The sequence below is a fragment of the Agelaius phoeniceus genome, chromosome 3, assembly GCF_051311805.1.
Source record: "Agelaius phoeniceus isolate bAgePho1 chromosome 3, bAgePho1.hap1, whole genome shotgun sequence".
In the NCBI taxonomy this organism is placed as follows: domain Eukaryota; kingdom Metazoa; phylum Chordata; class Aves; order Passeriformes; family Icteridae; genus Agelaius; species Agelaius phoeniceus.
In genome coordinates, this window is record NC_135267.1 from 111,815,579 (window position 1) to 111,837,421 (window position 21,843).

Sequence of the window (21,843 nt, forward strand, 5' to 3'; positions counted from 1 at the left end):
TATGGAGCTGTCGCTGCTTTCCCTCTATTCTGTATTCCCAGTTCTTTCCCTTTCCATCAGTTTTGGGATACAGAGCTCCCAGCAAGGAGAGCTACAGCTACACCTTACACTCAGCCCAAATTCCCATGGAGTTTGCTTCCCAGTGCTCCTTTGGTGTTTCCAAGTTGGAAATCCAAGCTCATCCACTGCTGTTGAATCCAGAAGGATTCAGGCAAATTCCAGGTGCTGTTTCAATGTTAATCAGGATTTCTCATCCCTCCGAACCTGGGAGGAACTTTTCAAGCAGATTTATGGAAAAGAGCCAGTGGGAATTGCCTCACCTTCCCCAAATTCCTTGGGAGCTGATGATCTTGAGATTGGGATGAGATTGGAGAGGAACAAGGATAATTCATGGGAAGAGCCACTGGAGCTTCCCTGCATTCCTTGGTCACGGCCCCGCCCCACGGGGGCCGGATCCACTCTTGGTTCCTCTCCACAATCCCGGGATCCCCGAGCTTTGGGACACCACCACGGTTGTCCCCCATCCCTGCATCCCGATCCCCCATCCCAGTGGGAATTTTTTGGAGGAGCAGACACAGGAGCATTGAGCGGGGCCTGGAATGTGGCAGCGGCTGCCAGAGCCCAGGAGCTCCCGGGAAAAGCGCCAGGCCGGGAATAAGGAGCTGCAGTGTGGATCCCAGACTGGATAAACACACCCCAGCTCCCACCTGGCATCGGGAATCAGGCTCTGACCTCCGGCTCCACTTCCCGCCGGGATAACGCCACCTCCTCTCCCACCGGGAAAGGGAAACGGAGGCCTTTACACGTTTTCCAGGTTTTCCAGGGAGAAAACAGCAGGGAAACACCCCGAGGAGCTGCCATGGATCCATAGAAGTGACATCCAGGATCCAAACATCACCAAAATTCCAGGCTTCCCAAATTTTTGGGGGATATTCACTTTATAAATTCCCAAAGTGGATAAATCCTTTTTTTTTTTTTTTCCCCTTATCATTCATCCTGGGATTCTCCCAAATTTTTTCTCCAATATATTAATGAACTACATAGGAATTTTTGGGAATTCCTTTACTTCCCAAAACAAATTCTGATTCTTTTTTTCCCCAGGAAGGAGCAGAAAGCTCCGAGTTAAGAGGGAAAAAAAGCTTGGGAAGTTTCAAGGTTCTTTCCTGGGAGACAAGGACAGATTTTGGCCAAGAACCTGTTCCCAATCCAGGTTTTCCCACAATTCCCCCCAAAAAATTGGAGGTTAAGGAGGGAAAAAAAAATATTCAAATTTGTTTTTTCTGGAATTTGGGAAGGATCCTGTTGGCACCGTTCTTGTCATTCCTGGGAATACCTTGGAGATTTTAATTTTAAAAGCTTTAAAAAATTACAAACATTTCCAAGCATCCCAAATCCCAGGATTTGGCGGCTCCCAGGAGAGGGCAGCAAATCTCCATGTGTCGGGCTTTCCTCGGGAAAATCGGGAAGGAGGGAGGAGGGGGGGAGGAGGCGGGGAAATTTGGGAGCAGCCCATGGAAGTGGGGCTGGAACATCGTGTCTTTCAGGATCCCTTCCGAATATTCTGGGATTGTGTGGAATTCGTTAATTCCGAATTGTTGGAGGCTCAGGGAAGATCCAAGGGGAGGAAAAAAGGATTCCATAGGGGATTTACCTGGAAAAGGGGAACGGGACCCTTTAAATGGGAATTTCTCCAGGAAAATTCCACCCCATTCAGGGGTTCATTAATTCCCAGAACCACAGGCTCCTCTCCACTTTTCCCACTTTTCCCAGGTCGTTGGGATCCAGCCCCGGTGAGAGAGCGGGACAGGGATCCCTGGACAGGGATAATGGGAAAAAAAGAGGAATATTAACTGGATTCCAGGATAAGGAGAGCTGAACAATTCCCTTGGACATCAGGAAAAACACATTCCACTAAACCCCAGGATGGTTTCCCTGGAATTCCTTGACTTAGAGGCTCCCTACGAACCCCGGATTTTAAAATCCCAGAACTGCTGATCCCAAGATCCACACATTCCTTGGGATGCACCGAGCAAATTCCGCTTTTCCCTTGCCACCAGAGCAGGCTCCAAGGTTGGGATCTGGGGCAGCTCCTGAGGGTGGGATTGAGGAGAATCCTAGGATTTTTAGGAGTTGGGCTCTTTGTGGGTCCCTTCCTACCGGGGATATCCCAGGATTTTATGGATGCTCCTGAAATGGGAAGAAAGCCGAGATTTCCTAATCAGGGCATCCTTATCCCACAGCGAGGCTCCAATCACCTGGAATTGTCCCCCTGGAGCCAAAGTTATTCCTGCTCCTCCCAGCCCAGATTTTTCCATGGAATTCTGGGACCACCTTGTGGCTCAAATCCATGGCGGAGTTTCCTCCTTTACAGTAAAGGAGCATTTAAAGGTTTCCTGTTGCTCCAGGAGGTGGAGGGGGCCCATGGAATCCGCGGCCCCTTCCATTGTTTAATTCCATGTTTTCCGGTCTCCTGCTGCAAGGGGAACGCCCAGAGCTCCTGAGCTGGCACCCGGGAATTTCTGTGTCAGCACTGTGGGATCCCATTGCCCTTTATCCCACTGGAACACCCCATGGAATTGGGAGTGGAGATGGGATGCCAGCACTCCCTGGATCCTGGATATTCCCAGTGGGATCAGTGCCAGCTGCACCATTAACCACGGTCACAGATTTAAGCAGTAAGGAGAAAATCCACCTGTTTTCCCAGGATTTCCAGGCACATTCCCAGGAGTATCACATGGACGTTTATCCCTATTTCCATCCTGGCAGTAGGGCCCCAAAATGGGCTCATTCAGCCAGCTCCAAATTCCCAAAAATTCCCAGTGCTGTGATTTTGGGATGACTGAGGCAAGTTTGCTTCATCGCTTCCTGGCCAGGGTTGGGATAAATCAGATAAGGAGGAGCTGAGGGGGAAGGGAATGTTGGAAAAAAGGAGGATCTGGGGGAATTTCATTCCCTACAAGTCTGTGACGGGAATTAGGTGGGAACTGGGCTCTGCTCCCAGGGAACAAAAGATGGGATAAAAGGGAATGGCCTCAGGGGACATTTAGGTTGGATATCCGGAAAATTTCTCTCCCAGGGCAGTGGTGGACTCCTTATTCCAGGAGGGATCTAAATTCGCGTGGATGTGACACTGGGGGACCTGGGTTAACATTGGATTCCATTATTTTAGAGGGCTTTTCCAACCTCAGTGATCCCTTTATTCCATGATGCTAATACTCTTTGATTCCACAATTCTGTGATTTTATGATTCTATGATTCCATGATCTGGACTGAGCTGATTGCAGGGATAGGATTCCCTGGATCCCTCCCATCCAAAAAAACCCAAACCCAGCAACGGATTTAAAAACAAAAACAAAAACAAAACAAAAAACAAAAAACAAACCAAAAAAGATGGAATTTCCTCCTATTTTTACTTCTTGCACCCTCAGTTCCAGCACAGACTGCGGAATGGGGTGGAATTCCCGGTGGGTTGGGATGTGGGGCCAGGCCGGGCTGGCCCTCACCTCTCCAAACGCGGAATCCTGGGATGCGGTGCCGCAGGGAAAGGGCTCTAGCGGGAAGGATCCGGGGGCCCTGCAGCGCTGGGAAGGCGGGAATGCGCGGCAGGAATGCGGGATGAGGGATGCGTTGCCAAGGCAACCATTCCTTCTCCATCTCCTGCCTCTCCCCGGAGCCACGGGGGGATGCGAGGGCGGGGTGCGGGATTTGGGATGCGGGATTCGGGATTCGGGATTTGGGATGCGGGCGGAGGGGGGGGTTCGGGCTGCGGATCCCGCCCTCCGCAGCGCCGGGAAGGAGCCGCTGGAGCGGGAATGCTCCGGCCGGGAGCCGCAGGACAGCGCAGCCCGGCGGGAGAAGGGCGGAGGGCGCTGCGCTGTTTTCCAGAGGAAATCCTGGAGCAGAAAGTTGCGCCGCGTTTATTTTTTCACGGAAAGCCGATGCCTGCGGCATAGGGATGCGGGAGAGGGGGAAGATCCTGCGGGTCCATCCCTGCTTTGTCTTTCACTTTAAAAGGTCCGGATCTTCCCGGTCATCTGATCCAGGTCAAGTAGGACTTTCCGTTGGCGACGGATCCCACCGGAGCATCTTCCCACAGCGGCTTCTTCCCCACGGCAGGAAGCCGTGAGGCTCCTTCAATCCCTGGAATACTGAAAGGTAAAATATTCCCGGCTGACTTTCTCCTTGGCAGGGTGAATGAAATCCTCGAGATTTGCAGGGGCTCCTTAAGGTGGATGGCGTTGATTCCCAGGCAGGGTTGGGATTGATTCCCAGGCCGAGCTGGGATTGATTCCTAGGCCAGGTTGGGATTGGTTGCCGGGCCTGGTTGGGATTAATTCCTGGGCCAGGTTGGGATTGATTCCTGGACCAGGTTGGGATTCCCAGGCCATCCCACCTGGTTTGAGGAGCCCCACGGAGGGTTAATTCCCACCCCACCCCACAGCCTCTGAGATCCCAAAAAACCAGGATCCTCCGGCCTGAGGAATGACGTGGAGGTGTCCAGGCAGGAAGGAGGTTGATGGAGAGAGTCAGGGGGTGGTGGATGGAGGTTCCCAATCCAAGGGGAACGTGGCCACTGGGATTTCTGCGCCCCACAGCCCTCACCCCTGTGCCCTGCCCGCAGGTTGACCCCATCGCCGCTGCTCTCCCGTCCATGGATCACCTCCCGCCATGAGCACGGACGGCGAGCAGCTCCTGGCAGCCGGAATCCCCCTCTGGAGCGTCTCCAGCTGGGCCGGCTCTGAGCCGCCCCCCAACAGCAGCACGGTGGCAGCGGCAGTGGGAGATGCCAGCCGGCCCCCGGGAGCGCCGGAGCGCGGCGGGAGCGCGGCGGAGATCGCGGGCATGGTGGTGCTGCAGTGCATCTACGGCCTGGTGTGCCTGCTGGGGCTGCTGGGCAACGCGCTCGTCATCTTCGTCATCCTGCGCTACGCCAAGATGAAGACGGCCACCAACATCTACCTGCTCAACCTGGCCATCGCCGACGAGCTCTTCATGCTCAGCGTGCCCTTCGTGGCCACAGCGGCGGCGCTGCGGCGCTGGCCCTTCGGCCGGGCGCTCTGCCGGACCGTGCTGGGCGTGGACGGCCTCAACATGTTCAGCAGCGTCTTCTGCCTCACCGTGCTCAGCCTGGACCGCTACATCGCCGTGGTGCACCCGCTGCGCGCCGCCTCCTACCGCCGCCCGCGCGTCGCCAAGCTGGTCAATGGCGGCGTGTGGCTGCTGGCGCTGCTGGTGGCCTCGCCCATCCCGGTGTTCGCCGGCACGGCGGTCACCCGCGACGGCCGCGCCGTGGCCTGCGACCTGCTGTGGCCCAGCCCGGCGTGGGCGGCCGCCTTCGTGGTGTACAGCAGCGCGCTGGGCTTCGTGCTGCCCGTGGTGGCCATGGCGCTGTGCTACCTGCTGCTGGCCGGCAAGATGCGCGTGGTGGCGCAGGGCGTGGGCTGGCAGCAGCGGCGGCGCTCCGAGGGCAAGCTGACGCGGCTGGTGGTCACCGTGGTGGCCATGTTCGTGGTGTGCTGGCTGCCCTTCTACGTGGTGCAGCTGCTGGAGCTGCTGCTGCCCGGCCGCCTGGACGCCAGCGCGCACAACGCCTCGCTGCTGCTCAGCTACTCCAACAGCTGCGCCAACCCCATCCTCTATGGATTGCTCTCCGAGAATTTCCGCAACTCCTTCCACGGCGTGCTGCGCCGCTGCCGCGACGCCGGCCTGTGCTGCTGCCGCGCCGCCGACGGGGACGGGGCGGACAGCGAGGACGAGGAGGAGCCGCTGGATTACTGCGCCGCGCCCCGCGGGGACGCCAAGGGCTGCGTGTGTCCCCCCCTGCCCTGCCAGCAGGACCCCCTGCGCCCCCAGCCCTGCTGCGCGCCCGGGGCCCTCCTCCCCAAAACCACCCCCTTCTAGGGGGCCCCAAAATCGGGGGTGAAAGGGGATGCTGGATGGAGAGGGCCCCCGATGCCGGGTCCAGTTGGCGGCTGCGCCGCGCCGCTCTCCAAAATAAAAAGCCATAAGACTGGCCTGGGATGGAGCAAATTCCATGGATTGAGTGGTTATTACCGTTATTCCGGCATCCAGGAGCTTTCACCAGGGATGGGGAGGATCCCAAAGTGTTAATCAGGAGCACATGGCCCTCCTGATTGATAAATGATAAATTCCCATTTCTTCCCAAGAGACAGGGAGACATTGGGAAAAATCCCAAAGCCCATCAGCTCTGCTGCATCTACAGCAGAATGAGATCCCATCGTACACATCTCCCTACCCAAAATTCCCTGGATTTTATCACACCCAGGACCAGATTTCCACCAAAAGAACCAACATACCAGGATAACCAGATTTTGGTGGGCTTGGAACCCCAGGGTGAGGAACAGCACATGGAGGCCCCATGGAGAGAGCCACTTCCAGCTTTATTTGGGGTTTAACTTTGTCCTTGGAATGGGATCAGTGTTGTCCATTATTCATGGGTCATTCCTTCCATTTTAATCCCACTGGGGAAGTAACCAGCCGGGAACATTTTCATCCCTGTGCTGCCCTGAATGCTCCTGGGTTTTCCTGGATTTCTGGAGGGATTTTTGGGAAGGGGAGAAAGAACAGGCCCTGAGCAGTTCCTCTAAACCAGACTGGCAAAACTTTATTGGTGTCCACACAGGATCTCCATGAGACAATTCCATCAGACAGGGTAAAATTCCAATAAATAAATAAGGATTTACAAATGGGCCCGGGGGGAGCAGGCCGGGGTGAGGGAGAGGATAAAACAGGGAGTGCTGGGAATTCAGGACTCCGATGCACGATGCACCGTAAGGAAGGAATTTGTGATAAGATAAAACTCCGCAGTGGGAATATGAGATTAGGGGGGAGGAGGAGATTTTGGGGGTGTGGTGGCAAAACCTTGGATCCACCCAGGAACGAGCAGGGGTTTGAGCTGGATAACAAGGAAAGATCCATGGGAAGCAGATTCTGCATATGAGATGATGCCTCAGCGAATTCTTTCCTCTCTCAAACATTATCCTCTCTTTCCCTTCCTTTTCCTTGGATATTTTCCCAAGTGACACCTTTATATTTTGATATCTCTTTCTGGATAATTATGGATAATCACAACAGCTCCCTCCTTCCCACTGCAGCCAAACTGTCCTAAAATAAACCTGGCACATCCACAGACTTACAGCCCTCACTCCATGTGGTTTCACTTTAATCCATCCCCAGGGATCCATGGACAGGACCCTCAGTTACGCAGCCTTCAGGATAACGACCTTTTAGGAAAACCACAATTCCTACAAATGCCTCATTTTGATTTTCCTGGGAATTTGCAGCGGAAGTTTAGCATTCCAGGGGGGATGCTGAGTGCTGGGAAGTTCATAGGGTGGGAGGGGGGAATGTGGGGGAACAGAACCCCCCTGTTCTGATCCCAGGCTTCCAAAATTTCTCTGGGATAATATTTCACAGGCATAAAGCTGCCAGTGGCCGCTCGGACAGCAGCCGGAGCAGGACCCCCCCTTTGGCTCCCCAGGGAAGGATGGAGCTGGAAAACCAGATTCTTCTCAGAATTCTCCTCCCAGGCCGTGGCTGGGAATGAGCGGCGCGCTGGAATCCCGCCCCCTGGGAATGTTTTGCCTCGGGCTAGAGTCAGCCCTGCACGAGGGAACAGGGAAAATCCCTGTGGGTAGCAGGGGTCAAATCCAAATCCAAAATCCAACAATCGAGTTTAAAGCAACAACAGCGGAAAGTCATGGAGGGACCTGGATGTGGCTCTGCAGCACCACAAACCTTTCCTACAAAATTCACCCCAGCAGCCTTCGTGTCCCTGTTTAACCTCCACATCCCGCAAAAAAATAAGGAGAGGGAATGGGAATCAGGAATTTCAGTCCCACCGAGCCGGGTCCCTGCTGTCACCAGTGGCTTAAGGTGACAAGTGCTCCCCACATCTTTGCTCCTCCTTCCCTCAGCTTAAAACAAACAAACCCCATCCCAAATAAAAGCAGGAGCTTCCCAGCTCGGGAAAAACATCCAGCCCGGGGGAGGGGGATTTCGGTCAAGGAGTCCTTCCAAAGTCCCCGCCTTGGTCACACCGTGCCCTCATCCCACGGATTTAGGGTCACTTGCACACGGAGCCGTCCCTCCTGGATTTTTCCTTGCGGTTTTCCCGACCGCCGGCTCGGGAAAAGGAGAGCTGAACGCCAAGGAAGCGGGAACAAGGAGCAGGAGCGGAGCAGCCTCGGGGTGTTCTGCTGTCCCCGCTCTCCTGCGCCGGCATTCCAAGAGCCGGCTGGGAAGCAGCGGGTATTTCTGGGAGTGATGTGATCACAGCTTTTCCCGAGTTATCATTCAAAAATTCCAGCCGGGGCGCGAAAGGGCGGGGTGGGGGGCAGGGTAGCGGCGGATAAATGTCACCCAGTTCGGCCTCCCAGTGTCCAATGTCCGTCCGTCCGTCCTGCCCGCTGTCCCTACGGCTTCTGTGCGGAGGGGACGGGCTGAAGTCCCAGCTCTTTCTCGTGGGGGCCGCTGTACTTGTAATCCATGGAGCCGTGGGAGCGGCAGCGCTTCCTGGCCAGGTAGAATCCCAGAGCGGCCAGGGCCAGGAGGCTCAGCAGGGCACCCCCGGCGATGCCCACCAGCACCCCGGGGTGCAGCGGCTCCGCTTTCGGCGGGGGCCGGCTGGGGACGGGCGTGTGCGGTTCCAGCTCCAGATCCCCCGAGGACGTTTCGTCGCCATCCCCGTCCAGGATGGTGGTGCAGTCGATGCCGCTCAGGGGGTGGCCGTGGGGACAGTGGCACTGGAAGCTCCCGGGGGTGTTGGTGCAGTTGAACTCGCAGTGGCCGCTGTCGCACTCATCCACGTCGATGCACAGGTTGTCGTCCTCGTCCAGTATGAAGCCCTCGGGACACTTGCACTTCCCGTCGATTTCGCACAGGGCTGGGCACTCGGTGGTGTTGCAGTGCGGCAGGCAGCGGGAGGGATCCTGCGGGTGCACGGCGTAGCCGGGGTGGCAGCCGCAGCGGTCGCCGTCGGGCAGCTCCTCGCAGCGCTGCTGGCACGACAGATTCCAGCAGGGCGGCAGGCGCTGGCAGCGCCCGCCCACCATCCTGTAGCCTTTGTGGCACCTGCACTCGAAGCCGCCCTTGGTGTTCTCGCACTTCTGCTCGCACGGGCCGGGCTCGCTGGCGCAGTCGTCGATGTCCTCGCAGCTGACGCCGTCGGCCGCCAGCTGGTACCCGACGGAGCACATGCACACGAAGGAGCCGTCGGCCACCACGCAGTGGTGCTGGCACTGCGCGCCCTCGCAGGGCGAGCGGCACCCGCGCCCGTCCGGCGCCAGCACCGCGCCCTCGGAGCAGGAGCAGCGCGGCCGCCCGCGCTCCTCCGCGCACGTCCCCGCGCAGCCCCCGCCGCCCAGCTCGCACGGCCACGCTCCCGGCGTGTCGCGGCCCCAGCGCGGCCCCGCGCCGTCCCCGTCCTCGCAGCGCAGCCGCAGCCCGAGGTCAGCGATGTCCGCCACGCTGCCCGGAGGCAGCGCCAGGAAGTCCGCTCCGCGGGCGCCGAAAGGGGTGGTGTAGGTGACGGGGACGCCGCGCTGGGTGGCCAGGCGGGGACAGCTGCCTCCGTAGCTGTACTGGCAGAGGAAGCCGTCGGCCGGCTCCTCGCAGCTCCGCTCCTCCCAGCGCAGCTCCCGGGACACGGTCACGCAGAGCTCGCCGCAGCGCTGCCCCGACGGCGCCCAGTTGGTGTAATCGGTGCTGCGGTCGCCGGTGACCCAGCGGAAACCGCGGAGCCGCCGGCTGAGGTCGGTGCAGGACAAAGAGGGCGACAGCGAGAGCCCGAGCCAGAGCCGCCCCTCGCGGTTCTGGAGCAGCAGCGCGATCGCCTCCTCGGCCACGGTGGAGCGCACGGTCATGAGGTGTCCCCCGCCCCGCTCGCAGCCCTCGCTGGCGGCGGAGAAGGAGCGGGACGCCCAGAACACGGCGAAACACTCGTGCTCCAGGCACTGCGCGCCCGCGGGGGACAGGTCCCGCGGCTGTGCCAGCGCCACCGTCCCCAGCAGCAGCAGCAGCGGCGGCGGCAGCAGCGGCCGCATGTCCCGCGGAGGGGGCGGCCGGCGGCGCCCCGAGCTGAGCATGGCCCGCTCCTCCCGGCCGCCCCCTTTATAGCGGCCCCGGCGGGGGAAGGAAGCGCCCGCGGGGCCGGGAGGGAGCGCGGCGGTGAATCCCGGGCGGGCGCTGCCCCCGCCCCCGCCCCGCCGCCCCGGGCCCCCTCCCGCATCCTCCCGGCGGCTCCGCCCCGGCGGGGCCCGCCCGGCTGCGCGGGGGGAGCGGCAGCGGCCGGGGCGTCCCGCGGGAGCCGGGGAAAACAGGGTGAGCCTCGGGAAAAGGGGGAGACGGCAGCGGGATTTCACATGGCAGGAGGGGGCGTCGGGGTGGGAGCAGCGCCCGCCGGGAATTGTCACCCCGCTGGGAATTGTCACCCCGCTGGGAATTGTCACCCCGCTGGGAATTGTCAGTCGCTCAGTTGCCCTGCGGAGGGCACAGCTCAAGCCCTGCGTCCAGCTCTGGATCCAGCACAGAGCATCTCTGTGTCCAGACATGGAAATGGAGCCGGGAAGGGGCGGCAGCACCAGGAGGGAGCTGGGAGAGGGGCTCAGCCCGGGGAAAAGGAGGCTCCAGGGGGGACCTTCTCCCTCTCGGCAATCCCTGACAGGAGGGTGGAGTCAGGTGGAATCGGGATCTGCTCCCGGGGAATAATGAACGGGATGAAGGGAAGCGGTTTAGGTTTAATTAAGGAAAACTTCTTTAATAGAAAATTAACATATAATTATGTGTTTCTATCTACAGTTATATATAATTTATATAGTTCTACTATTTGGTATTATTATTATTATTGTTATTATTATTATTATTATTAAGCATTATTATGACCTTTCTTCCTATCCCCCCTATTCCCCACAGACGCCTCTGAATGGATATCCCATTCCATCGGTTTATCCTTGGGGGATCCCCCTCTGCTGCCAGAACAGAGCCAAGAGCGACCTAAAAATGCAACCTAAATGTTCCAAGCTTCTCCACTCCACAAAAAGGCTGGTTTTTGCATGGAATTCCAACAGCCCCGGGCACTGCAATTGGCCTTTGGGATGAGCAGCAAATCCTAATTTCCTCGGATCATGGCAAGGAAGTTTCTTTATTAAATTCTAGTGAACTTTATTGAACTTTGTTTGTCCTTTCTTAAACCCTCGGGGTTTGTTTTGTCCTCTCACATCCCTGGGTGCTTCCTGTAAATCCCATGAGGCTGTGGGGAAAAGGGAAGTTTGGATTATTATTATTATTATTATTATTATTATTATTATTATTATTATTATTATTATTATTAAAAATAAACATAGATATAGCCATAGACATAAACATAGACATAAACATAGACATAAACATAAACATAACATAAACATAAACATAAACATAAACATAACATAAACATAAACAACTATTCTTTAATCCCATTGGACGTTTCGGATCTGCCCCAAATATTGAAAAAAAAATGTCCATGGAATTTAATTCCAGCAGCAGGGATGAACCTCAAGGAGAAAGTGCCCATGGAGGAGCTTGGAACAAAGAATTTATCCAAGCAGGATCATTCCCAGAAATCTCCTGGGAGCTGGATAACTCTGACCTTTACTGGCTTTAGGAACACCTGTTGCTCCCACAATTTTCACTTCACTATTTCCAATTCCTCCTCCACTTCTCCTTTTACTTCTGCTTCTGTTTTCTGTAGAAAACCACCTAGAGAAGGAGGAAAACATCCTGGCAAACCACAGGAAAAGAAGGAAAACAGAACGTGGTGGAGATGAAAAAAAAAACAAAAAAAAAAAACCAAAACAATAAATTTCTGCTCCTGCTGTTATTTTTTTTTCAGTAACTGCAAACCCAGATAAAAAATTCCTTGTCAAGGTTTTTTCCAGGAAAAAACAGAGCCTTCCCAAACAATGATCCCACTTCGCTGGCCTTGCCCGACTGACAAGTTTTGTCCCTAAAAGATAATCGGGATGGGGTGGGAGGAATGGGATTAATCACGCTTTCATAATTCCCTTTTATCCCACTGCTCTGCAGGCTGAGTCAGGGTGCCAGCACTGCCCTGCCTGCTGACAGGCTGCTTTTCCTCTTCCCCAGTCCCATTAATCATGTTTTCCCTGCCTTTCCCTTTGGCTCTGACTCATCCCGGCTGTCCCTGTCACTCTGCTCGGAGCGGGCACTTGGAATGCTTGTCCTGACCCCCCGAATCCGGGAGTTTGCGTCAACAAGGGGGGGAATTTTTGGCTTCTTTGCAGGGTTTTGGGATGAGGTTGCTCTGTTGGAATGCTGGCAATTGGCCATGAAGGAATGGAAAGCAATGGAATGTAAAATAATATGAAATATCATGGGATAATAGGATCTAAAAGGGGTCTGTCCTATGATTTGATCCCGAAAAAGCCCTCGCGCAGAGAGGTGCTGAAATCAAAGGGATTGCATGTGGATTTGGGATCGTGGTCGTGGGATTAGGGCCTTGGTCATGGGATTGGAACCTTGGTTGTGGGACTGGGACCTTGGCCATGGAATTAGGACTATGGCCATGGGATCAGGACCTTGGTCATGGAATCAGGACTTTGGTTATGGGATTGGGACCTTGGCCATGGACTCAGGACCTTGGTTATGGGATTGGGACCTTGGCCATGGAATCAGGACCTTGGTTGTCAGACTGGGACCTTGGCCATGGAATCAGGACCTTGGACGTGGGATTGAGAACATGGTCATGGGATTGGGGCCTTGCTCACAGTTTTAGGAACTTGGTCATGGTCTTGGGACCTTGCCCGTGGGTTGAGGTCCTTCCTCATGGGGCTTCCTTGTGGTTTTAGGAACTTGGTCATGGGATTAGGATCTAGCTCATGGACTTGGGCCCTTCCTCCTGGGTTTAGGGCCTTGCCTGTGGGTTTGGGACCCTGTACATGGATTTAGGGCTTCTCTTGTGGCTTTGGGACCTTTTTTATGGGTTTAGGACCTTCCTCGTGGATTTAGGACCTTCCTTGTGGTATTGGGATCCAACAGAGCCCATCCCAGTGCTCCCACCCCATGGCCTCAGCAGGGATGAAGGGAATGGCCCCTGCCCAGGAGCACAGATCCTGGGAAAGGCTGAGATCGTGCAAAAAGCCCTAGGAAAGGATTTGGGATCACCACCCACCCACCGTGGGGAACACAAAGATTAGGAGTACCAGACCATGGATTTTTAGGAATATCTTTATTAAAACCCACTGCAAACACATTTTTATTCAGGTTTTCTTGGAATTTCATCCAGAGAGAGGTGTTGGGATAACTTTATCCTGTAAATCGAAGAGTTTCATTCTGAGAAAGCAAAACACTCATGCACAACAAAAAATTCCAAGGAGCAGGATGAACATCCCATCTCCTGTGGAAGACAGGGCACCAAATTATCCTGCTCCAACTTGTGGGACTCACCAGTCCCTGGACAACTCCCTAAGGAGGCCACGGATCAAGATGTGGCAGGAAAAATGAGAGACATGAGGCTGGATCCAGGTGGAATTGCACCAGGAGGGAGGATGCTACAGCAGGAAATATTCCATTAAGGAGAATCCAATGTAAACCTTGGCACAAATTCCTGTCTTCCCCTAGATCCATCATCATTCCCCAATGGAATACACAAAGGTTGCAACAGAAATCAGGATTTTGATTTTTGGGGAATAAACAACTCACCTCAGGTATTTCCCACCTCTGGTTCCACCCTCACCTTTTCTTTTCTTTTTTTTTTATAGCCTTATATCCCATAAAAAACCCCAAGGCTGTCACTTCCCACAGACCCCAATCCAGCATAATTACATGGGATTCCCTTCATTGATCCAGCTATTTCCAATGCTCTGCTGACTTGGGATTTGGGAATTTTCGGCAGGATTTCCGAGAATCCTGCTGCTGCATTCCCTCCCTTTCTCCCAACTCAAGCAGCACATGGAAAACGTTCCTATCAGCTCCATTTTTCCTGTTTGCAGCTCACAATGGAGCCCCAAGACAAGAAAAAAAGCAGGAAAGGGTTTTGCTCAGCACATGGAATGACAGGATGCAGCTCCCTGCCCACCACAAACTCCTTTGTGTTCTATTCCCATTCCTGGAGCAATTCAGCTCCAGGGACAAAATAACTCCAACAGAAACTTCAGGAACCTGCTGGACCCTTCAAATCCCGTGGCTGATCTTTTCCAGCCCTTCATAGCATGGATAAACCATGGAGGACGTGCTGCTGGGTGTGCCCTTCAGGATTTGGGGCAGAATTCCCACTGGAAAGGCTGGAAGAGGCTCAAGGAGTTTTGGGAAGTACCTGGGGAGCAACTTGGCCCAGAGAGTTTTTTTGGGAGTTACGAGTTTTACACAGAATAATCAGCAAATATTCCAATTCCTGCGTGTTCCTTACACAGGGAGAGAGGGAAAACATGCTCAGCCTGGAGCCGGGAAGGATCCTTCCCAAAACAAATGATCCAACAGGAAAAGCCCAGCCTCTCATGTGGCTGATGGGAAGGAGAGCATTGTTTTCTCTGTTTAGAAGTGGATTTAGGCAGGATACTCAGGAAATGAGGAGGTGGTTATTCCAAACACAGCTTTTCCTACCTTTATGCCATTCCTTGGCTCCATGATGAGCAGTTTTCCCTGGTTTCAGGTGATAGATTTTTAACATAACCCCAAAACCCCACCCTGGTTGTGCCTGCAGGGGCCTGTTCGAGCTCTGCTGAGGCACATCCCAGTTTCAAACCCTTTTCCATCCTAATTTCAAACCCTTTTCCATCCTAATTTCAAACCCTTTTCCATCCCAGCTTCAAACCCTTTCCCATCCCAATTTCAAACCCTTTTCCATCCCAACTTCAAACCCTTTTCCAGGGGAACGAGGCAAATCCAGAGGGAGCAGTGCACAAGGGGCTGCAGGAGAATTCCAAGTGAGCAGTTGTCCTTTAGGAACGCGATCCAACAATTCCGAATTTGCCTTTTGGAGCAGAGCTGAGGAGACAAATTCCACCCCATTCCCTCTCCCCTCTCGTTAACCCTTGGAGCAGCAGGACTGCAAATCCCACTGGAACAAACAGCCCGAGGAGCTCGCTTTGGGCACAAAGCATTCCCTCCCACCCTTTCATTGGGATTTTTAACCCTCTCCTACCTGCGCTCCCCGCGGCTCTCGGGCTGCTCGGGCACCCAGCAATAATTATCGGCCGCGTTTTTGGCCGGAGGTTTCTCCCTCTTGGCCGCCCTTTTCCTGCAAGCCACGAGCGCCAGGGCGAACGCCAGCAGGAGCAGGATGGCCACCAGGCTGCCCACGATGTAATAGAGCAGCAGCCGCGGGCCGTCGGCGCTGTGCTCGTCCGAGCCGGCCCCCAGTCCCGCGGTGGGCATTCCCAGAGAACGCGGGATGCTCGTGGTCCATGGGATGCGCGTGCTGCGGGGGATGCTGGAGCTCTGTGGGATGCCGGAGCTCTGTGGGATGCTGCCGGAGCTCTGTGTGATGCTGCCGGAGCTCCGCGGGATGACGGTGGAGCTCTCTGGGATGCTGCTGGAGCTGTGTGGGATGCTGGAGCTCTGTGGGATGCTGTTTGGGATCGCCTCTCCGGGGCTGCAGCCGTGGCCATCCGCGTCCCGGAGGGAGCCAGGCGGGCACAGGCACTCGTAGCCGCCGGGGAAGTTGTGGCAGGCGCCGGGACATGGATCCCGCAGGCACTCATCCACATCCAGGCAGGACTCTCCCCCCGGCTGCCGCTGGAAGCCGGGCCGGCAGGCGCAGCGGAAGGAGCCGGGAATGTTGATGCAGAGCTGCGGGCACGCGTGGGGCTGGGCACACTCGTCCACGTCGTGGCAGTGGTGGCCAGCGGGCCCCGCGGGGCGGTAGCCGGGCGGGCAGAGGCACTGGAAGCCGCCGGGAATGTTGTGGCACTGGTGCTGGCACGGCCCCGACTCGCACTCATCCACATCCAAGCACCCGCGGCCGTCGGCTGCCAGGGCGTAGCCGGGCTCGCAGCCGCACTCGAAGCCGCCGGGCAGCGGGCGGCAGGATCCCTGGCAGGGGTTGGGATGGCAGGAATCCTCGGCAAGGCAGGAGGCCATGTCGGCGGCCAGCACGAAGCCGGGGTGGCAGGCGCAGCGCGGGGGCTCGCCGGGCGCGTCCAGGCAGCGCTGCTGGCAGCCCCCGTTGTGGTGCCCGCAGTCCACCGGGCACAGGGGACCCGGCGGGTGCCAGGCGAAGCCACCGCCGGCCAGCGGCCCCTTGCAGACGGCGAAGGCCGAGGCCCGGCCGCTGTCGCACTGCACCTCGGCCAGCGTGCCGAAGGGAGCGGCGGCCAGGCGGGCGCTGCGCACCCCGAACGGGGTGGCGTAGGTGACCTCGCCGCGGCCGGCCAGCGGCAGGAGCCCGCACATTCCCTGGAAGCTGAACTTGCAGAGGAAAGCCGGGAGCGTGCTCCGGCAGGCTCGGTCGGCCCAGCCGCCGGGGCCGTGCGGGCCGGGCGGCCGCAGGGCCACACAGCGGGCGCTCACGCAGGTGACGGCCGGCTCGGATGCCCACTGCGAGAAGTTGCCCGGCTCGCCTCCGGCCACCCAGGAGAAGCCTCGCAGCGGCTCCTGCGGCCGCACGCAGTGACCCCGGGGCAGGGCGAGCCCGAGCCAGGCGGGGCCGGCCCAGCCGGCGCTGGCCAGCAGCTCCCGCAGCCGCTCGGCCTCGCCCGCGCTGCCCACCGGCGCCAGGTTGCCTCCGTTATCCTCGCAGCGCTCCTGGGCGCTTTTCCAGTTGCTCTCATCCCGGTGCAGGGTGTAGCAGGCGCTGTCGGCGCACAGCACCTCCGCGTCCTCCCCTCCGCAGCGCCAGGCCAGCAGCAGCAGCAGCAGCAGGAGCGGCCGGAGCGTGGCCATGCCGCCGGACAAGTGGACAAATGACCAGCGGAGTCACATCCCGCTGTCCCGCCGAGCTCTCCCGAAACACATCCTGTGCTCCAGGCTTTCCTATTTATCACCGGAGGCCGCGGCTTCCTGTAGCGTGCACCCCGTTGTGCTTCCCGGCTTCCCTTTGTAAGAAACACGTTTGCTCTCCTGTGAAAATGCAGAAAGTTTAATAAAGGGCAGCAGGAGACAAAGCAAAGCGAGGATTATGGCTGGGCGCATCCTGGCACTCAGCCAAGAGCACCCCCTCACCTTCGGGGGTATGGAAAACACCTTTTCCATTACCTCTGTCCTTTGCATCTTCACAGAGCCTTGTGCATATCCACAGGGCAGTTTACATATCCCGGGAGCTGTTTTGCACGGCCTCTCCTCGGGTCCGCCTCTCCAGAGCACGCGTGTCCCTCGGGTGTGGTTTGGGCTCCTCTTTATCGCTGCCAATGCGGGGCCTTGGTCCGTACTTCCCTCAGGGCGCAGATGCTGATAGCTGGCGTATCAGCAGCGGGGTCCCCATGGCACGTCTGCTGGGTGTTATCCCCGCCAAACAGAGAATTCATTCACTCACAGCCACCGCCACTGCCATGTCCGAGGTTTTGTTAATTGCAGGAATAAAAACAAAGCTATTTTAACATCATACACACAGCACTCACCCTAATATTTGCAAAAAGCCAACAGTACAATATGTATTTATAGCACCTTTCCCGCCGGCTCCGTGCTCCCATCCCAAAGTTTTGGGTAAGACACGCTGCGTTCCTGCTTTTATGCTCTTATTTTTGTGGTGTTCCTGCTTATTTTTTTTCCCCCCCCTCCAAGAATTTGATTTATTCCCTCCGGCAGCAGCTGAGTTTTCCAAGCCCTAATAGGGGCCGAGATTTTTCAGGCACGTGTTGCTAAAAGGGGAAGGAAAACATCCCGGCTAAAAAGCCGTGGGATCTGTGGATAGCAGCCTCTAAAAAAGAGGGAATATTTGACGCGGCCTCTCCCGCGCATGCTCAAAGATTCCAGCACATTTTCCCCTTTCCTTAAATAGATGGAAGAGCCCTGAAATAGGAGCTGGGTCGTGGGAAGGTCCTGGGAATACCGGGATGGAGCCAAGCTCGGCCGGGCTCCGGTGCCATCCCAAGCAGCGCTGTCCTGGCATCCCATGGATGAGGATTCCTCACAGAACTCGAGGTGTGGGCTGGAAAAGCTCATCCATGAGCAGGGCAGGGACAATTCCACTGGAATGGGCTGTCCCAGGGCAGGGACAATTCCACTGGAAGGGGCCGTTCCAGAGTGATGCTGGGATGCTCTGTGGTAACAACTAGGCTAATCCCGGTTCCCTCCCTGCATTCCCAGGATTTCTCCTGAAGCATCACTTCGGCAGCAGCAGATCCAGGATTTAACCCTGGGAGTCTGGATTTAACCCTGGGAGTCTGGGGAGCCTTTTCCTGCTTGGCACAGCCATGGATCCACTGTCCATTCCAGGATTTCTTAGGTTAGGTGGGTTTGGAATTCCTGAGGGAATGGCTGTGATCCAACAGAGAAATTAAAATCAGGAATCTGCTCCTTCACTTCCCTCCTAAATAAAAAAGCTGCCAAAAATCCCAATAAAAACTGTGGGTTATTCCCAGACCTGCTCATGTACAGCATTCCTGGGAAAGCCCTGACTGCTGGGATATCTTCTGGAATCTCCCATCTGAGGGAAGGTTCAGGGAACCACAGCCAATGCTCCCAAACTAGAGCACTGAGGAAAAACAGCTTTCCAAAAAAAAAAAGGGAGAAACCCCACCTGGATGCCATTTCTAATTGGATTTATCCAGAATTCCAGGAGTGGGGGAATTTTTTTGGGCTTGGAATGAGAGAGCTCAGCACAGAAGCAGTTCCCTGATGCCAGCCCAGGACACGGCTCCACTGTTGGAAAAGCATGGATCATGGTTTGTCCGCCCAGCTGATCCCACAATTTTCCAACACACAACTTCTTCCCACAGCCCAACCTGGCCTTTTTTATCCAACCAAGTTTTCCTGGACAAAAATCTGTGAGTTTTTAACTAAAGCTCCTCTGGATATTCCCAAACTGGGGGAAATCCCAAAATATTTGAATATCGTTTAAATATTAAAAGTCATTCCAGGATAATCAAGGAATTGATGGGAATGTTCTTTCTTAGGGTGTGTAGGATGTCCAATCAGGAATCCTGTCCCAGGGAAGAACTTCCTTTTCAAAACCATGGAATATTCATGGAATGTTTGCAAAAATAAAGCTAAAAACATTTTCCAGTGGTTTGGGTTTGGTGTTTTTTTTTTTTTTTAAAAAAAAAGGTTTATCCTTGTTTCCAAGAGTTTCATGGATAAGAAAGCTCCCTCCCATCACTTTTAGTAAGATCTCCATGTTCCAAGCTTACGTGGGAATATTTTTGAGAATTTTTGGTGCTTCTTTGATTTTTATTGACTATTCCACACTCCTTACATTTTCTTGGATGTTCCCATTGAAAATCCAAGTCCTGGCTCCAAACTTTAGAAGGATTTTCTCTCCCAGCCCCCTTTGGCTGAACACACAACCATATCCATAACGCCCCATTTTCCTTAGGAATCCAATCCCAACGATCTCCTGGAGACCGGAACCCCCACCAAAGGGAATATCTAATATGGTTAACTAAAAGCAATAAAAAAAAAAAATCGGGAATTGCTGAAAATTAAGGAATTGGTTTAAAAGTGTCGCTCGGAGGTTAAAGAAGGAAAAGGGGCGTGGAATGTGTGACGTCAGCGGCGGCAAATCCCAGGACTGGGATGAGGGACAATGGAGCCGGAGTCGGGGACACCTGGGCGGGGGAAAAGAATTGGAGGAACTCGGCTCCCTCTGGAGACATCACAAGGACACGGAGCCGGGGTTGGGAAACTCCGGGAAGGCTCTTGGAATGGGGGAGTTCCTGTTACACTAAATTTTGGGAATTTGGGCAACGTAGAGGAGCAGGAATTAGAAGGGGTTTAATGGGAACAGAATTCCAAGCACCAGGAAAAGGAATTGCTTTGTTTGGGTTTTCATATCCCTTCTCCTGTGCTCCGGGGAAGTCCCACCTGGAATTCTGCATCCAGGTCTGGCTCCCAGCAGAGGAAGGACGTGGAGCTGTTGGAGCAAATCCAGAGGAGGCACCGGAATAATCAGAGGGATGGAGCAGCTCTGCTGGGAGTAAAAACTAGGAGAATTGGAATTGCTCAGCCTGGCAAAGAAGAGCTTCAGGATAATCAAATTGTGGCATCCCAGGAGCTGAAGGAGACAAGGAGGAAAACAGGGAGAGATTATTCCCAAGGGATGGAGTGACAGGAGAAGGGGAATGGTTTTCCACTGCCAGGGAGCAGGCTTAGATGGAATATTGGGAATAAATCCTTCCCTGGGAGGGTGGAGAGGCCCTGGCACAGACTCCCAGAGAAGCTGTGGCTGCTCCATCCCTGGAAGTCTCCAAGGCCAGCTTGGAGCACCCTGGGATAGTGGGAGGTGTCCCTGCCCATGGAATGAGATGAGGAACTAAGATCCCTTCCCACTGAAACCATTCCATGATTTTTTTCATGGAGTGGCTGAATGCCCTCCTAGATGGAAATGAAGAAAGGAAGGAGTAGTTCCCATCCCAAATATTCTGTTCCTTCCAGGCATCTCCCTCCTTTTCATGGAATCAGGGAATTGGTTCCTTGGAGTCCAGACTCCATGCTGGCATTTTTGATTCTTCCCTCCCTTTATCCTGTCCACGATTTTCCAACGTTGGACCAACTTCCAGGAATTCTGTATCTCTCCAGATAAAATCCAAGACAAAACTCCAGGAGCTCCATGGGGTCTCTGCCAGCTGGGAGGGAGCTGCTCCAGGTGTTTTGAGCAGCTCCAAGGAATTTGACGGATGCCAAGTCAGGACATGATTCTTGAATTTTGTCCCATTTTTCCAGCCCACCTTGTGCTTAAAACCAGGAATTCCATTTCTGTTTCCATTTGGAAGCTGTCGCTGCGATTCCAGGGAGGAGAAATCCCACTGGCCCCCAGCAGATCCATGCTTGGAAATTTCTTTGGGATAGAAGTGGGGCACTCTTCCCAAACTCTTTCCTCCTGGAAGCGGAAAGAGTGGAGCACAGCTGGAATATTAGGCTGGATAGCAGCTGGAAAAGTGGGAATCTTGCCTCTGGAAGCCTTCCATCCAAGAAGGACAAGATTCTCAGATCCCAGTGGGAACAGGACAAACACCCTGAGGAAAATCCTCACTCCAAGGGATGTTTTCCCTCTTCCTTTGTTATCTGAGGGATCCTTTTATTATTCTTGAATTTTTCATCTGTTCAGAGCCTTGGAATTGCTGACTGGACTGTCCTGGGTGGTCCAGGGTGGGAATGTGGGCTGGGAACAACCTCTCCTCCAGATGGAGCCAGTTTAGGAAAAAACAGGAATTCAATCAGAGGCTTCCACGGGGACGGACCCCTCCTCCCACCAGGAGATTCTCCAAGGAATATTTCTGGGGGAGCTCTGGAAAAGCAGGGGGGAAGATGAAGGGGAGGACGGAGATTAAATCCCAACCCAAATTCGCTGCCTTCATTCCAGCGGGAGATTTGGGGATATTAATGTTGGAATGCCACCAGGACACCTGGAGAGCACACACACAAATAAACTCCAGGATTTCTCCAAACAATCCAACCCATCCGGAGGGGCTGCATTGGGATTTGGAGCTCAGACCAGTCAGAGTGGGGGAAATGCTGCAGCTCTGCAAAATTCCCTCTTATTCCCAAATTTCCTGGTCATCCAGAATGAGCCATCAGGGAATTTGTCAGCTCCCGCTGTTCCTGAGGGAATTACAACTCACCTCCCTAAACAGGGATTGCCTAGGGAAAAGAAAATTGGGAAATTTTCTCCCCCAAAATACAAAGAAAGTGGAGAACTCACTAAGGATGGGGAATTCCTGTGTGGTTTTT

The 21,843-nt window shown here is 55.0% G+C and overlaps 3 protein-coding genes across 6 annotated transcripts; 1 reads left to right on the top strand and 2 right to left on the bottom strand.

Annotated features, from left to right (window-relative positions):
- Positions 1-3,514: 3,514 nt before the first annotated feature.
- SSTR4 (somatostatin receptor 4) lies at positions 3,515-6,030 on the top strand. 3 transcript variants are annotated; one of them, XM_077176183.1, is made up of 3 exons: positions 3,515-3,635; positions 4,015-4,155; positions 4,622-6,030. In XM_077176183.1, exon 3 carries the CDS (start codon positions 4,669-4,671, stop codon positions 5,899-5,901), a length of 1,233 nt encoding a protein of 410 aa, XP_077032298.1. In that variant the 5' UTR covers positions 3,515-3,635; positions 4,015-4,155; positions 4,622-4,668; the 3' UTR covers positions 5,902-6,030. The 3 variants fall into 3 exon arrangements, with proteins under 3 accessions (XP_077032298.1, XP_054484833.2, XP_054484832.2); XM_054628858.2 differs by having other exon boundaries at positions 3,544-3,696; XM_054628857.2 differs by lacking the exon at positions 3,515-3,635 and having other exon boundaries at positions 3,703-4,155.
- Positions 6,031-6,605: 575 nt separating this feature from the next.
- Positions 6,606-11,186, bottom strand: THBD (thrombomodulin). Its single transcript, XM_054628856.2, has 2 exons — positions 10,933-11,186; positions 6,606-10,341 (listed from the first exon to the last, which is right to left on the bottom strand). Exons 1-2 carry the CDS (start codon positions 10,953-10,955, stop codon positions 8,436-8,438), a joined length of 1,929 nt encoding a protein of 642 aa, XP_054484831.2. The 5' UTR covers positions 10,956-11,186; the 3' UTR covers positions 6,606-8,435.
- A 2,041-nt stretch (positions 11,187-13,227) lies between these two features.
- Positions 13,228-17,685, bottom strand: CD93 (CD93 molecule). Of its 2 annotated transcripts, none has more exons than XM_077176184.1 (3): positions 17,620-17,685; positions 17,212-17,499; positions 13,228-17,076 (listed from the first exon to the last, which is right to left on the bottom strand). In XM_077176184.1, the coding sequence occupies exon 3, from the start codon at positions 16,897-16,899 to the stop codon at positions 15,157-15,159; it is 1,743 nt and encodes a 580-aa protein (XP_077032299.1). In that variant the 5' UTR covers positions 16,900-17,076; positions 17,212-17,499; positions 17,620-17,685; the 3' UTR covers positions 13,228-15,156. The 2 variants fall into 2 exon arrangements, with proteins under 2 accessions (XP_077032299.1, XP_077032300.1); XM_077176185.1 differs by having other exon boundaries at positions 17,179-17,499.
- Between the last annotated feature and the right edge of the window lie 4,158 nt (positions 17,686-21,843).